Source organism: Euprymna scolopes, chromosome 42, assembly GCF_053919585.1.
Source record: "Euprymna scolopes isolate OS-2025 chromosome 42, ASM5391958v1, whole genome shotgun sequence".
NCBI classification, from domain to species: Eukaryota; Metazoa; Mollusca; class Cephalopoda; order Sepiida; family Sepiolidae; genus Euprymna; species Euprymna scolopes.
Window position 1 is genome coordinate 46,890,307 of NC_136523.1, and position 15,099 is coordinate 46,905,405.

General features: G+C 31.6%; 1 protein-coding gene and 1 pseudogene across 13 annotated transcripts in view; one reads left to right on the forward strand and one right to left on the reverse strand.

Moving 5' to 3' along the window:
- LOC145267087 (dynactin subunit 1-like) overlaps nucleotides 1-15,099 on the forward strand; it is a 234,592-nt gene that overhangs the window by 205,251 nt on the left and 14,242 nt on the right. For all 13 annotated transcript variants that reach the window (XM_080123079.1, XM_080123080.1, XM_080123076.1 and 10 more), the window contains 5 exons: nucleotides 1,977-2,119; nucleotides 3,356-3,492; nucleotides 4,936-5,009; nucleotides 8,772-8,843; nucleotides 10,471-10,626. In XM_080123079.1, coding sequence (XP_079979205.1) covers nucleotides 1,977-2,119; nucleotides 3,356-3,492; nucleotides 4,936-5,009; nucleotides 8,772-8,843; nucleotides 10,471-10,626 — 582 coding nt within the window. The remainder of the gene's footprint in view (nucleotides 1-1,976; nucleotides 2,120-3,355; nucleotides 3,493-4,935; nucleotides 5,010-8,771; nucleotides 8,844-10,470; nucleotides 10,627-15,099) is intronic.
- On the reverse strand, nucleotides 14,246-14,465 carry LOC145267353 (U2 spliceosomal RNA; annotated as a pseudogene).

Genomic DNA, 15,099 nt, shown 5'->3' on the forward strand with positions numbered 1-15,099 from the left:
TTGGATTTGTAATTTTAATTGAATATAATTTGTTTTTGAATGCAATATAAGAGCCAAGTACGTCCAAAGATGGAGTACTGCTGCCACATCTGGACGGGGGCTGCTAAAAATAGCCTATCCTGCCTTGATAGAGTACAAAATAGACTTCGTGGCTTGGTGGGGGATGCCCTTTTCTCTACCCTGCAACCCCTTTCCCACAGAAGAGACGTAGCGAGCCTGTCATTGTTCTATCGTTATTTCCATGGCAGGTGCTCGTCTGAGCTCCATTCTCTGGTCCCCCCTCGCCAATCTTTTTCAAAAAACACCCGACTAGCTGAAACCACCGTCAATAATTTTCCCCACTCCCTATCTGTGCCTAAATCAAAACGTAGATACCATGAACAAAGCTTCTTTCTTAGAACTGCACGCCTGTGGAACTCTATTCTGCTTGCCTGTTTCCCTCCCGACTTCAACCTGGATGTCTTCAAGTCCAACACAAACAAATTCCTGATGAACCGCCCCCCCCCTCTAAGTAATGACACCTTACAAATTCTCCAATACTATTGCTACACTATCCCTTTGATTAAGGTACAGACAATAACCCTTATCCCTGAGTGGCCATTGGGCCTTGATAAGTGGTGAACTCCATGTAAAAAAAAAAAAAAATAAAATAAAATAACTTGTTGGTTTTTAATTGCCTTCGTCCAAAAAATGGAAGGTTGTTCTGCTACAAAGGATTATTCTTTTCTATAAACAAGAGTGTTAGAAATAACTAACTCAAGAAAATTTCTAGCAATATAACTTTATTTGTGTTTTGAAGTTTGTGATGGCTTTTTTTTTAATTCCTACATTATTCTTAGGTTGCATTCCTCCCAGCTTCCAAACATGGAGACGATATCTTCCCTGTTGACTTGTTCAACTCTCCCCTCGAGGGTCCTCTGACTCTAAACTAAAAGCTGTACGTGTCTCTTAACTATCTCATCGCGCCATTAGTATACGCAGCATTAAGATCACCTGATGTCATCACTAAATCATTTCGATCGTTTATTTGCTAACATTCCATACAAGCTTTCCTGATACATTTCTACCATAAATATTTTTACCTGTAAAAATACTTAATTCGCCTTGATACATATTTTCTAAACATTCTATTTTCCAGACATCAATAACAATTATAATTATCGTTAAGGTTACTTGGCATCCCCCGGCAATGCAATATATAATTTGAATATTTTGAAAACTTTAGATGTCAGGAAAATGATAAAATCATTTTTATGTCCTTTTGTTGGTGCTGTAAGTCCAATATTTCGCTAAAAATAGCTTCATGAGGGTAGTTAGTCAGTTTGTAACTTTTTTTTGTTTTTTTCCCCTTCATTTTGTTGTTATAGAGGAGGTAAGTTCTGGAGAAGAAATTTAAAAGTACGAGCTGTACATTTTTCAGATGTGCGTTCGCTCCAGTTTCGAGCAGGAATATGAAATAAGAAAATAGTTGGACTTACAACACCAACAAAATAACATAAAAATGATTTTATCATTTTCCTGACACCTAAAGTTTTCAGAATATTCAAATTTCTATTCAAAACAAGTGGCTTCAAATAGTGTGCAACTATTTTCTTACTGCTATATATATAACATTGGAAAAGGTACCATCATGCATGACAATTGATAATTGGAAAAGTTTTGTATTATTGTTAAAGGAAAAAAGTTTTCTCTTAGTAGCATTTAAAGGTGACCATTCATTTTTAGCCCCACTTTACTATAGGAGTCATTTCTTTGTGGATTAAGCCATTGCTGTGTTGGCATGGGTATTTGATTTACCCTCATGCCGAGAAAAAAACTTTATTTTATCAGCAGATACACCCATCTTGGATGCAATTGTATCAATGAGGTTGTTTCTGAAGACTAGGTATAATCTAGGTCCAAGTATCAGTCCATTTTTTGAGTCTGTATTTGTTTTTGTGAGTTCCACTAATGGATGATTTTCTTTGTTTTTCTAGCAAGAGACTCTCAGCCAGATGCAGTTGAAGATAAAAGTGGCGGAAAAGAAATTGGAAACGGCCACGAAAGACTTTGACGACGAAGCCAACAAACTGAAGCAACAAGTTGAGGATTTGCAGGCCCAATTGGATAAGGAACAAAAGTACGGATAAATATACTCTCCTGTTTTATAATATTTATATACCATCCCAGTTTTATAATATTTGTATACCATCCCAGTTTTATAATATTTGTATACCATCCCAGTTTTATAATATTTGTATACCATCCCAGTTTTATAATATTTGTATACCATCCCAGTTTTATAATATTTGTATACCATCCCAGTTTTATAATATTTGTATACCATCCCAGTTTTATAATATTTGTATACCATCCCAGTTTTATAATATTTGTATACCATCCCAGTTTTATAATATTTGTATACCATCCCAGTTTTATAATATTTGTATACCATCCCAGTTTTATAATATTTGTATACCATCCCAGTTTTATAATATTTGTATACCATCCCAGTTTTATAATATTTGTATACCATCCCAGTTTTATAATATTTGTATACCATCCCAGTTTTATAATATTTGTATACCATCCCAGTTTTATAATATTTGTATACCATCCCAGTTTTATAATATTTGTATACCATCCCAGTTTTATAATATTTGTATACCATCCCAGTTTTATAATATTTGTATACCATCCCAGTTTTATAATATTTGTAATGTCCACTTTTAATTTATGACTAGCTTGCATGTCGGCATGGTTTGGGAAGTAATGAGCACCCGGTCTGCTTCTACTTTTAACCCATAATTGCATGTGTGGGTTGGATAAAAGTAATGGATACAATTTTTTTTTTTTTTCATTTTAGAAAAAAAAAAATAAAGCATCCTTTCTACTGCTTGTGGATATCTTTCCACTTCTCCTCGCTCCTGTCTCTTCTGTATCTCGCTCGCCCCCCTCTTCTGTATCTCGCTCGCCCCCCTCTCCTGTATCTCGCTCGCCCCCCTCTCCTGTATCTCGCTCGCCCCCCTCTCCTGTATCTCGCTCGCCCCCCTCTCCTGTATCTCGCTCGCCCCCCTCTCCTGTATCTCGATCGCCCCCCTCTCTCTCCTGTATCTCGTTCGCCCCCTCTCCTGCATCTCGCTCGCCCTCCTCTACCTTTCACCCCCTCTCCTTACCCTTCTCTCTTCCCCTCTCCTTACTCCATTCCGTTGCTTAATCATTCCATCTCTCTCACCATTTTCTAATCACTTAACACTTTATTCTAGTCATTCATTCTTCTTCCCACCATCCAAAACATCCTTAAAGTTTTAGTATTAAAAAATATATTTCCATTCTCTGTTGGAGACTTTTTGTTATTGTTTTTTTTTTTCTGTAGGATGTACAAAGCGAATGTTCGTATAATGCAGGAAGATATTGATCATCTTCAGGAAGAAAGGTCAGAGTTAGAGAATAAATACAAGAACGCAACTCGCAAACATCTGATGGAAGGCTTGTCACGCAGCAACAATACTGGTAATTTATTTATTTATAGATTCATGTGTGGGGAAATTATGCGTCTTCTATTTTGAGCAATAATTTTGAGCCATGATTTTGTTTCTACTTTCAATAAAATCGTATTTGACATTGTAAGAATTAAGTACGATGCATATATTTTTTTTTTAAGAATAACATTTATTCGTTTTATTTGGATTCTTCAAACTACTATTCCCATCGGGAGTGTCATTTTCACAAATTTTCGGTTGATATAACCTCCGACCTTCTTCAGGTGCACTTTGTTAACCTTGGGAATGTTTGTCGAACATAAAGGAAGCATGCTTTCATTCCATCAGCCATGATTAGATAGATGTTCTAAGTAATTTTTAGTTGTATTTTTCAGTCGCACACACTGAGGTTGAACCTCAGGATATCACTTTTAAAATTGATATTTCCAATATGTTGAGGACCGCAAAATGTAATTGCAAACGTGTGGAGGACCGCAAAATGTAATTGCAAACGCGTGGAGGACCGCAAAATGTAATTGCAAGCGCGTGGAGGACCGCAAAATGTAATTGCAAGCGCGTGGAGGACCGCAAAATGTAATTGCAAGCACGTGGAGGACCGCAAAATGTAATTGCAAGCGCGTGGAGGACCGCAAAATGTAATTGCAAGCGTGTGGAGGACCGCAAAACGTAATTGCAAACGTGTGGAGGACACTTGAAATTCCATGCAGATTCCAGAGTTTGACAGAAAGATTCCAGAGTTTGACAAGATACGTCTGAAGAATGTCGGATGTTACATTGACTGAAACGTTTTGAAAATGACACTCAAGATCAGAACGGTAGTTTGATGAACTCAAATAATACTAATAACCAATCTTCATCTCAAAAATTCAGAAATGTAAAGTGTTTATATAACTATAATTTTACATATGAAAGTTATTTTTATTCGAAGAATACAAATAACAAATTTATTTGCTATGTTTTCAAGGATAACTCTTAAAATGTTTAAGGCTGGATTTACTTCAGATTTTCATCAAATGATCGATTTGTATGTGTGCAAATTAGTGAAATTAAAAATTCTGCCAAAATTTAAGCAGTCTAAAATGATGAGCAACTGTTATTTGATAAATACTGCTTATCAGTTTCAGTCAGAAACTTTTATCATAATGCATTGAGCGGCTTCTACATTACTATTTAATCTGTAAGTTTTTAAATAAATTTGTTTTACTTTGTGCTTTGATCATTTTAGGTTTGTTATTAAACTAATAACAGCAGTTATCAGATGCAATAGAATGTGATAACCAGTGGTTATAATATTGGAAAGCCTACAGAATGAGGGTTTTAAACGTGGGAAGCATAAGCTCCCCAAAAAAGGACCCTTTGTCATTGTGTCACACTGGTTTTGTTCCTTGAATTAAAAAAAACAAACAATTTTTTTCTTATTTATATATCTAATATAAATATCTTATCTACATAGCTACCACACCAACCAGTCCCGTGGGGCCATTTGTACCTGGAAATGCCCAGGAATCGCCAATACTTAAACAACAGGTAAGTATTTTCCTTATTTTGGAAATATTGTAGCACAGCTGTTTTTAAATAACGTATATATATCATAGTGGGGCATGTATGCATATGTATGCCACCAAAACCTATAGTGTGTATGTATAAAATGTATATGTAAAATTAATGTTATATAGCGGTCTGTACAAAGTATATCTACAATGGGTGTATATATCGCAGAACAAACAAAGCAAAGGTACAGAAACAATGCTATCACTTCATTGACTTGCAGTTCCGCACCTGATATGACCGGAGGTAAAGGAAGATGGAAAGATGAAGAAAAGGGATAAGAAACAGCTTTCTCATACACTCTCATATTCTTTTTATTACCTATTAGTGGGTCCTGGATATGACCTAAAACTATATCCGATGGTGAGGCCCCACCTTGCGGGCCTTAGGGAGTGTGGAGCCACCCTTTAATTGCCATTGCTCCCAGGTCCACTCTGACCCGGAGTGGTAGTACCTGTTAGAGTCCCAACTATGGGTTAAATAGAATCTAACTTAAAAAAAATATATATACTCCATTAAAAATTTTCTTCAAAATAACTAGATTCGGCATTAAATAACCTGAAAAAGGTTGATATGCTGTAAAACAAAAACAACCAACCAACCTATTAGTGTGTGTGTATAGGAGGAGGGGGGGGGCGCCCCGCTTTTTGCCCGGGCATAAAATACACTTAAATATAATATTTTAATTTGTCCATATTTCATATATATTATTATAGAGTCGTGATTTCAAAAGTAAAAAAAAAAAAAAGTATTTGGGTGCCATCAGCTAGAATCGAAACTGAAACATTAGCATTCAAAGCTGGTGACGTTACCATTGTACTAACATGACACGCAGAAAACTGATTAAAAATTAAAAATAGACTTAGATGAATGTACAAAATATTTAATGATTTTTTTCAATTTTGACCCTCCAAAACAATTTTAACCGGCTAAAAACCCATAAAAGAACAGTCTATAAAAAGTTACATTATTTGAGGCCCTTAGTGCCGCTCTGCAACTTAGTTTCGGAGGAGATAGTTTGAAAATATGGGGATGGACACACAGTCATATAGTCTTTTATATATTAGACTAGCAGTGGTGCCCAACCTGGTCCGGTCATAAAATATGCTTAAATATAAAATAAAATACGTATTATATGTTTGAAGCCAAAACAACACATTATTACAAAATAAACATTTATTTTGTTTGAAATTTATATTGAAATTCATAAATATATTTCGAAGCAAAACTTCATCTTCAGTATGTCTGTCTTTTTTTTTGTCATGTTGTTGTTGGAGCAGAGAATTAGCAAGTAGAAGTCCGTTTGTTGTTTTTACGGTAGTTCTTTAAAAATCTCGGAATAATGCGTTGGTCAGCGGGATTCACGTTGCAATATATTTTTAATTATTTGAGGCCCCTAGTGCCGCTCTGTGACTTAGTTTCGGAGGAGATAGTTTGAAAATATGGAGAGACAGACACAGTCATATAGCCTTTTATATATTAGACTAGCAATGGTGCCCAACCTGGTCTGGTCATAAAATATGCTTAAATATATTTTGAATTCATGCAGATTTAGTATTTATTATTACAGATCCACTTTTTTATTGATTATTATATTGTACCTAATATATAGTAATGATTTCAAGTTTAAAAAAAAAAATGACTTGGGTACCGTCAGCTGGAATCGAAACCAAAACATTTATCGCCCCACCCGCATTCCCTATCATTTGAGCTATCACCTGATAGATTTAAAATTAAACCACTTCAAGCTATGAATAAATTTGCACAAAAGTGATAGAAATATGTCGGCAAGTTGAAATGAACAGTTTTGCATTTCAACTTGCCAACATTTCTGTACGCATTATTCATCCATCCAAACAAAGATTTTACATGTTATAAGCAATCTTTGGTGTATGATTATTATTTCCTGTAAATTTCAGTGTTATGCGACCAATAGTTTAAGAGTTTGTCAGTTAAATATATTCCTGATACTACCAGACCAGGCTGTCTGAAGATATTGGCTTCCTGAGATGAAATGTACCTAACATTGATGCTTTTTGTTTTTCTACTTTCTTTTGCAAAACTTAATTATGTTCTGCAAAAACAAATAGTGGGGCAGATTGCTGAATCAATCTTTCACTTAGTGCTTGTATCACAAAGTGAAAGATTCTTATGGAATATTGAGATAACCTGCCCCACTACTTGAAATTTGTCAGGTTTGCTTCTGCAGCCATCTTGAAAACTGGCAGCCATCATGAATTTTCTGATGGTTAACGTTCTTTTCTTAAAATGTCTGTTCTGAACGTCATTTGTGCCAATTTTGGTGCTTGTATAACTAAGTGAAAGATTCTTATGGAATATTGAGATAACCTGCCCTACTAAAAAAACAACCACCCACCTTTTCCCTCTTTTCTTTCTTCCCATTACTCGGAAAGATTTCAGAAAATAGTACCCCTGCAACTTAGGTCCCCTTGCATCGAAGTGGCAAAGTGCCTTGTTTGGGGTGAAAATGTAATTAAAAAAAAAAATTTCAATTTCTCTTTCTATCTCCCCCATTCCTGACTGGCTTTGTAACTTAAAATGTACCAAATATTAAGTACTGTAACCATTTTCCCTCTCCCATTGCAAAACTCATTCATGTTCTGCAGGGCAGGGAACAAAAACATTAAAATCCACTATACAACAACCAAACCAATCACTACAAAATAGCAATTGAAGATATAAAGAGCTTGAAGAACAAAAACCTTCTACAAAATAACTGGATGCAACTTGAATACTATTTCCAAAATAACTGGAGTTGGCATTAAATGACCCGAAAAGGGTTGATATGCCACAAAACAACCAAACCAAACTCTACAAATAAATATTTAAAGATATAAAGAACTTGAAACATAAAAACTGTTTCTAAAATAAATGGATTTGGTATTAAATAACCCGAAAAGGGTTGACATGCCGTAAAACAAAACAACCTAAATATTTTTATGCACACACACACACACACATACATTTACACATTTCTACTGCATTATTTATTTAGATTACGTTGGAAGTTTTGTCTCCAATTTCAGAAACAATAGTTAGACCCAATTTCAGAATTTTTATTAATCCACATTTCCCCAGATTTTAATTGTCCCATTGTTTACCTAGTCTAGTTTATCCTGGTTTTATTACAGAGCTTTGCTACTCTACCGAGGCTTGATAGTCTAGTTTACCCATTTTTTTAAGTTGAAAACTTTTTTTTATTACATTTTCATCCCAAACAAGGCACAGTACCACTTTGATGCAGGGAGCTACTATCTGGGACATAATTTGCAGGGATACTGTGTAGGGAGTTGAGCAGCAAGATGTCTGTTTACATTACACTTGAACTTCTACATGTTAGTACAGTCAGGGAAGCAGGGACCAGGGAGGGAATTCCAAAGTCTAGCAGCTCGAGAGAAGAAACTATTTGAGTAGAAGGCTTTCCAGCATCTAGGAATCTGTACAGTGAAGGGGTGGGATTTTGCTGCTTGTTGGGTTTGTCTGGGATGTTTACGTCAAGGGGGGTACAAGTGTTTGTAGTTTGTCGGAGCACCTACGATTAAAATACTAGTAAAACAGGCAGAGGGATGCAACATTTCATCGATGGGGACAGAGGTGCCTAGCTGGTAGTGCGGGACATTTTAGGTTTTATTTCAGTTTTCCTTCTCTCAGATTAGTTGCCTTACCAATGTGTGACCGACTATCCTATTATTTTTTGATCCATTTAATGTTCTTTTGTAGATTTCCAGCTTAAAAGAAGCGTTAAACCATGTGATAAGAGAGAATATCCGACTTAAAGGTGGCCGACTGCGGGTAAGCATATTTATTTTTTATCCCCTTCATGCATTTTTGATATATCGATGGTTGGTGTATTGAGTTCACATCCAGTACAACTACAAGGACAAAATTTTGAGTTTTATAACTTCACATCCAAAACATCCAAGTTTCATGGCAAGTTCTCGACTGAACTCCAATCTATGGTTCATTGTTGCCAAACTTTTGCAAAAAATCACTCTACTAGCTACAACCACTATATACGATTTCCCCTACTCTCTATCTATGCCTTAATCTAAACAGCAGATTTCATGAACAAAGCTTCTTTCCCAGAACTGCCCACCTGCGGAACCCTGTTCTGCTGGTTTACTTCCCAGTTAAATACAACATGGTAGCCTTCAACTCCAATATAAACAAGTTCTTGTTGAGCTGTCCCCATAAATAATCATATTCTACCCAATCTACACCATTGACGATCACTGCACTACCACCTTACATTCATTAACCCTTATCCTCGAGTTGCCTTCACAACTTGATACTTGGTGACTCCCAAGCAAAAATCTGTGCCTAAATCAAAACGTAGATTCAACAAACAAAGCTTCTTTCTTAGAAGTGCACGCCTGTGGAACTCTCTTCCGTTTGCCTGTTTCTCACCTGACTACAACTGGGATGTCTTCAAGTCCAACATAAACAAGTTCCTGCTGAACTGTCCCCATAAGTAAGACACTTTATCAAATCTCCATTACTAACGCTGACTACGATATTGTCCCATTGACTACTGTACACGCAATAACCCTTATCCCCGAGTGGCTTTTGGGCCTTGATAAGTGGTGACTCCCATGTAACAAAACAAAAAAAAAAAGACATCTGGTGCGACTAAATCAGGCTGTCTGAAGATACCACATCCAGACCTAAAATACACCAAACATTGATGCTTGTTTTTTCCTTTCCTTTTTTAAAACTCAATCATGCTCTGCAAAAACAAAAATAATTTTTCTCTACAAAACAACCAAACTAAACACGAATAAGTATCTGAAGATATACAGAACTTGAATAAGATACAAAGAACTTATTCAAAAATGATTGAACCCGAAAAGGGTTGATATGCCGTAAAACAAAACAACCAAACCAAACATATTTATTTATTTTTTTCTGGTCCCCCGACAAAAGGAAGGTGGACCTGTAAATTCACCCTTGTCCGTTCGTCTGTCCGCACTTTTCTCAATAACTACAGCTTGGAATTTTTTGAAATTTTGCACAAACATTAAACATGATATGGGTAAAAAAAAGTAGCAGAACGGATTTTCCAGAAAAACTCTGGTTGCTCTCCTTACGCTTACACTCTGGTTGATGAGCCGTTCCACTTAAGTAATCCAATTTACCAAATTTCCACTACTAACGATGACGACATTTTCCCATTGACTACTGTGCTCTCATATTAACCCTTATCCTCGAGTGGCCCCCAGGACTTGATAAGTGTTGACTCCTTTGTGTAAAAAAAAAAAAAAAAAAAAAAAAAATGGCTCTCCTCTCATTTCTTAATTTACAACTTTTTCTTTTTTTTTTTTTTTTTTCTGTAACAAATTTAATTTTGACTGACTGCATCTAACTTATCATTGAGGAGTACTTTAACCAATCTTTAATGTTTTTTTTTTTTTTTTTTAAGGACCAAATGTCTCAATTACCTCCCCTTTTTGTGCCGAAGAAACCAACGGGCCTCACCAGTAAGACAGGATTAGTTAAGATCGGAGAACTCCCTGACGATGTCCCTGGCAAGAAAGAACTGAATAACCTGGCTACTCGAGCATCTAAGCTGATGAATGTAAGTTGATGCCTCAACATTATCAACAACAAAGCCTTTTGTTCTCTTTCTGACTGCTGATATATATAGATATATAGATATAGATATAGATATATATATATTACAACTGGTAAAATACGCTCAAATGTGATATTTCAATTTACAGGTTTTGTATTTATCATTATAGAGCCAATTCTGTAGTCGTGATTTCAAAAGTAAAAAAGAAAGACTTGAGTGCCACCGGTTAGAATCATTTCGACAGATGGATAAGAAAACATTAAAAATTAAGTGACTTTAATATATGTAATTTATAAAAATTTTATAGGTGTGTGTGTGTGTGTGTATATATATATACAAAATTTTTTATATAATTTATAAAAATTTTAGAGGAGTGTGTGTATGTATGTGTATGTATATATATATATATAATTTATAACAATTTTACAGATATATATATAATTTATAACAATTTTACAGATATATATATAATTTATAACAATTTTACAGATATATATATAATTTATAACAATTTTACAGATATATATATAATTTATAACAATTTTACAGATATATATATAATTTATAACAATTTTACAGATATATATAATTTATAACAATTTTACAGATATATATAATTTATAACAATTTTACAGATATATATAATTTATAACAATTTTACAGATATATATAATTTATAACAATTTTACAGATATATATAATTTATAACAATTTTACAGATATATATAATTTATAACAATTTTACAGATATATATATAATTTATAACAATTTTACAGATATATATATTATATAATTTATAAAAATTTTACAGATATATATATAATTTATAACAATTTTACAGATATATATAATTTATAACAATTTTACAGATATATATAATTTATAACAATTTTACAGATATATATATAATTTATAACAATTTTACAGATATATATATTATATAATTTATAAAAATTTTACAGATATATATATAATTTATAAAAATTTTACAGATATATATATAATTTATAACAATTTTACAGATATATATATAATTTATAACAATTTTACAGATATATATATAATTTATAACAATTTTACAGATATATATATAATTTATAACAATTTTACAGATATATATATAATTTATAACAATTTTACAGATATATATAATTTATAACAATTTTACAGATATATATATAATTTATAACAATTTTACAGATATATATATAATTTATAACAATTTTACAGATATATATAATTTATAACAATTTTACAGATATATATATAATTTATAACAATTTTACAGATATATATATAATTTATAACAATTTTACAGATATATATATAATTTATAACAATTTTACAGATATATATATAATTTATAACAATTTTACAGATATATATATAATTTATAACAATTTTACAGATATATATATAATTTATAACAATTTTACAGATATATATATAATTTATAACAATTTTACAGATATATATATAATTTATAACAATTTTACAGATATATATATAATTTATAACAATTTTACAGATATATATATAATTTATAACAATTTTACAGATATATATATAATTTATAACAATTTTACAGATATATATATAATTTATAACAATTTTACAGATATATATATAATTTATAACAATTTTACAGATATATATATAATTTATAACAATTTTACAGATATATATATAATTTATAACAATTTTACAGATATATATATAATTTATAACAATTTTACAGATATATATATAATTTATAACAATTTTACAGATATATATAATTTATAACAATTTTACAGATATATATATATAATTTATAACAATTTTACAGATATATATATAATTTATAACAATTTTACAGATATATATATAATTTATAACAATTTTACAGATATATATAATTTATAACAATTTTACAGATATATATATAATTTATAACAATTTTACAGATATATATAATTTATAACAATTTTACAGATATATATATAATTTATAACAATTTTACAGATATATATAATTTATAACAATTTTACAGATATATATATAATTTATAACAATTTTACAGATATATATATATTTTATAACAATTTTACAGATATATATATAATTTATAACAATTTTACAGATATATATATAATTTATAACAATTTTACAGATATATATAATTTATAACAATTTTACAGATATATATATAATTTATAACAATTTTACAGATATATATATAATTTATAACAATTTTACAGATATATATATAATTTATAACAATTTTACAGATATATATAATTTATAACAATTTTACAGATATATATATAATTTATAACAATTTTACAGATATATATAATTTATAACAATTTTACAGATATATATATAATTTATAACAATTTTACAGATATATATATAATTTATAACAATTTTACAGATATATATATAATTTATAACAATTTTACAGATATATATATAATTTATAACAATTTTACAGATATATATATAATTTATAACAATTTTACAGATATATATATTATATAATTTTATAAAAATTTTATAGGAGTATATCTATAATATAAAGCTGAATGTCTGTGTGTCTGGTCATGAATAGACTCCTATATGGTTGACTATTTTAAAAAACTGATCACATATAATGATAGAAGATGTATCGAGACACAGGAATGGGTATGTTTGATCTGGCAGAACAGTTGTTTATTAAAATTGTGGGGTCTGCTTTCACGCCTGGTCCACAAAGTATGGAAATAAAAAAATTTAAAAATTAAAAAAAAACGTTTACAAGTGTTTTTGATATTAATGTACATAAGAATACTTTGATAAGTATGTTTTAACTTAAATAGGGATGGTATAATAAAATTGTGGGGTCTGCGTTCGTGCCTGGCCTCCATAGAATGGAAATAAGCACAAACTTTAATAAAGACTTTTCATATCCCTCTGTGTAAGTATACTTTGATAATTATGTTTCAGTTTGAAGAAATATGATATAATAAAATTATGGGGTGTTCGTTCGCACCTGACCTCCATAGAATGGAAATATGTCACAAAGTTTAACAAGGTTTTTTAATATAGATCCACAGAATATTGTGATAAGTGTTTCAGTGTGAACAGGTATGGTATAATAAATTATGTGGTTTATTTATTTTATTTTTACTTTCATCATATTTTGCTTTGGTTTTGATACCCCCAAATTCAACCCAAATTTACAACCCTTCCTTTTCATAACCTATCATACTTTCATAAATCAGAGTCCATTTTCTGTAGGCTGTTTTTGAACCCAGTCAACAACGGGTACTTTTGCTAGTATGTGTGTGTATATATATATATATATATATATATATATATGTTTTTTTTTGTGTATTGATATTAAAAACCCTTTTTTCTATGGTTATTTGCTTCCTTACCAAAGCAAAATGTGATACAAGGTCATTTTTAATGTGGGGGGAAAACCAGCTCCCCGAAAGAAGGGCAAAAAGGGTCACTCTGGCAATAATCGTCTCAGTTTAGGTTTCCCCTCCATTGACCAAGGACAAATTAACTTAAGTGTAGCATCAGAACAGATACTACACTTTTGATCCCAGCCCAAAGGACAAGGACCCTTTATTTTTTTAAATTTATTTATTTTTTGTTTACTTGCTTCCCCACGAGGGCAGAGTTAGACATAAGGTCGGTTTTAAATGTGGAGGGCAAGTGAGCTTCCCAAAAAAAGGCACTCTGGTTAGTAACAAAAATAAAAAATATCAGTCATGAAGGATTTCTCCTGCATCAACCGAGACCAAAAAAGTGTAGTGCTGCATCAGACAGGTACTACACTTTGATCTTGGCCTGAAGGCCAAGAAAGAAAAAAAGGAACCCTTTTTTCTTTTTATTTAAAAAGAAAATAGAATTTTTTTTTTTTTTTTAATATATATATATATATATGGGTCGTTGAATTGCATTACTAGCAAAAGATCTTACTAATTTGCATATTCTTTTAAACATTTATTTTAATTCCCTATTAGTTTTTTCAGTTTTCTTATGGGACTAGCGAGGGGTACCCGGCGTTGCCCGGGTGTTTGGGGGGGGGTTTAAAAAAAAAAAAAAAGTAAGTATGAGGATCGAAACCGAACCCTTGAGGCAAAGTTGTAAATTAAAGTGTGAAAAAAAAAAAATGTGCTATGTTAATCATTGCCCCACCGCGAGATGCTAACGGAAACACGTTTGAATTTATTTAATTACTTGGATTTAGCAGGTGCCCGTTTTAAATGTGGTCAAGTTTTGACTGCGGGATAGTATTCATTTACTGCTGAACGCTTTTTTCTTCCCTGAAGATGTTATAGGAAAAAGACTAACCCACATGCGGCGAGCGACAAATATTGAATATTTATTTTCCCGAAATCGAGCAAATTAAATAGACATGCGAGCTTCGTTATTAACTGTGAGATATTACGATTTGTATGTGATATAAAAAAGTTTTAAAAAGTTGTGAACCGACCAAC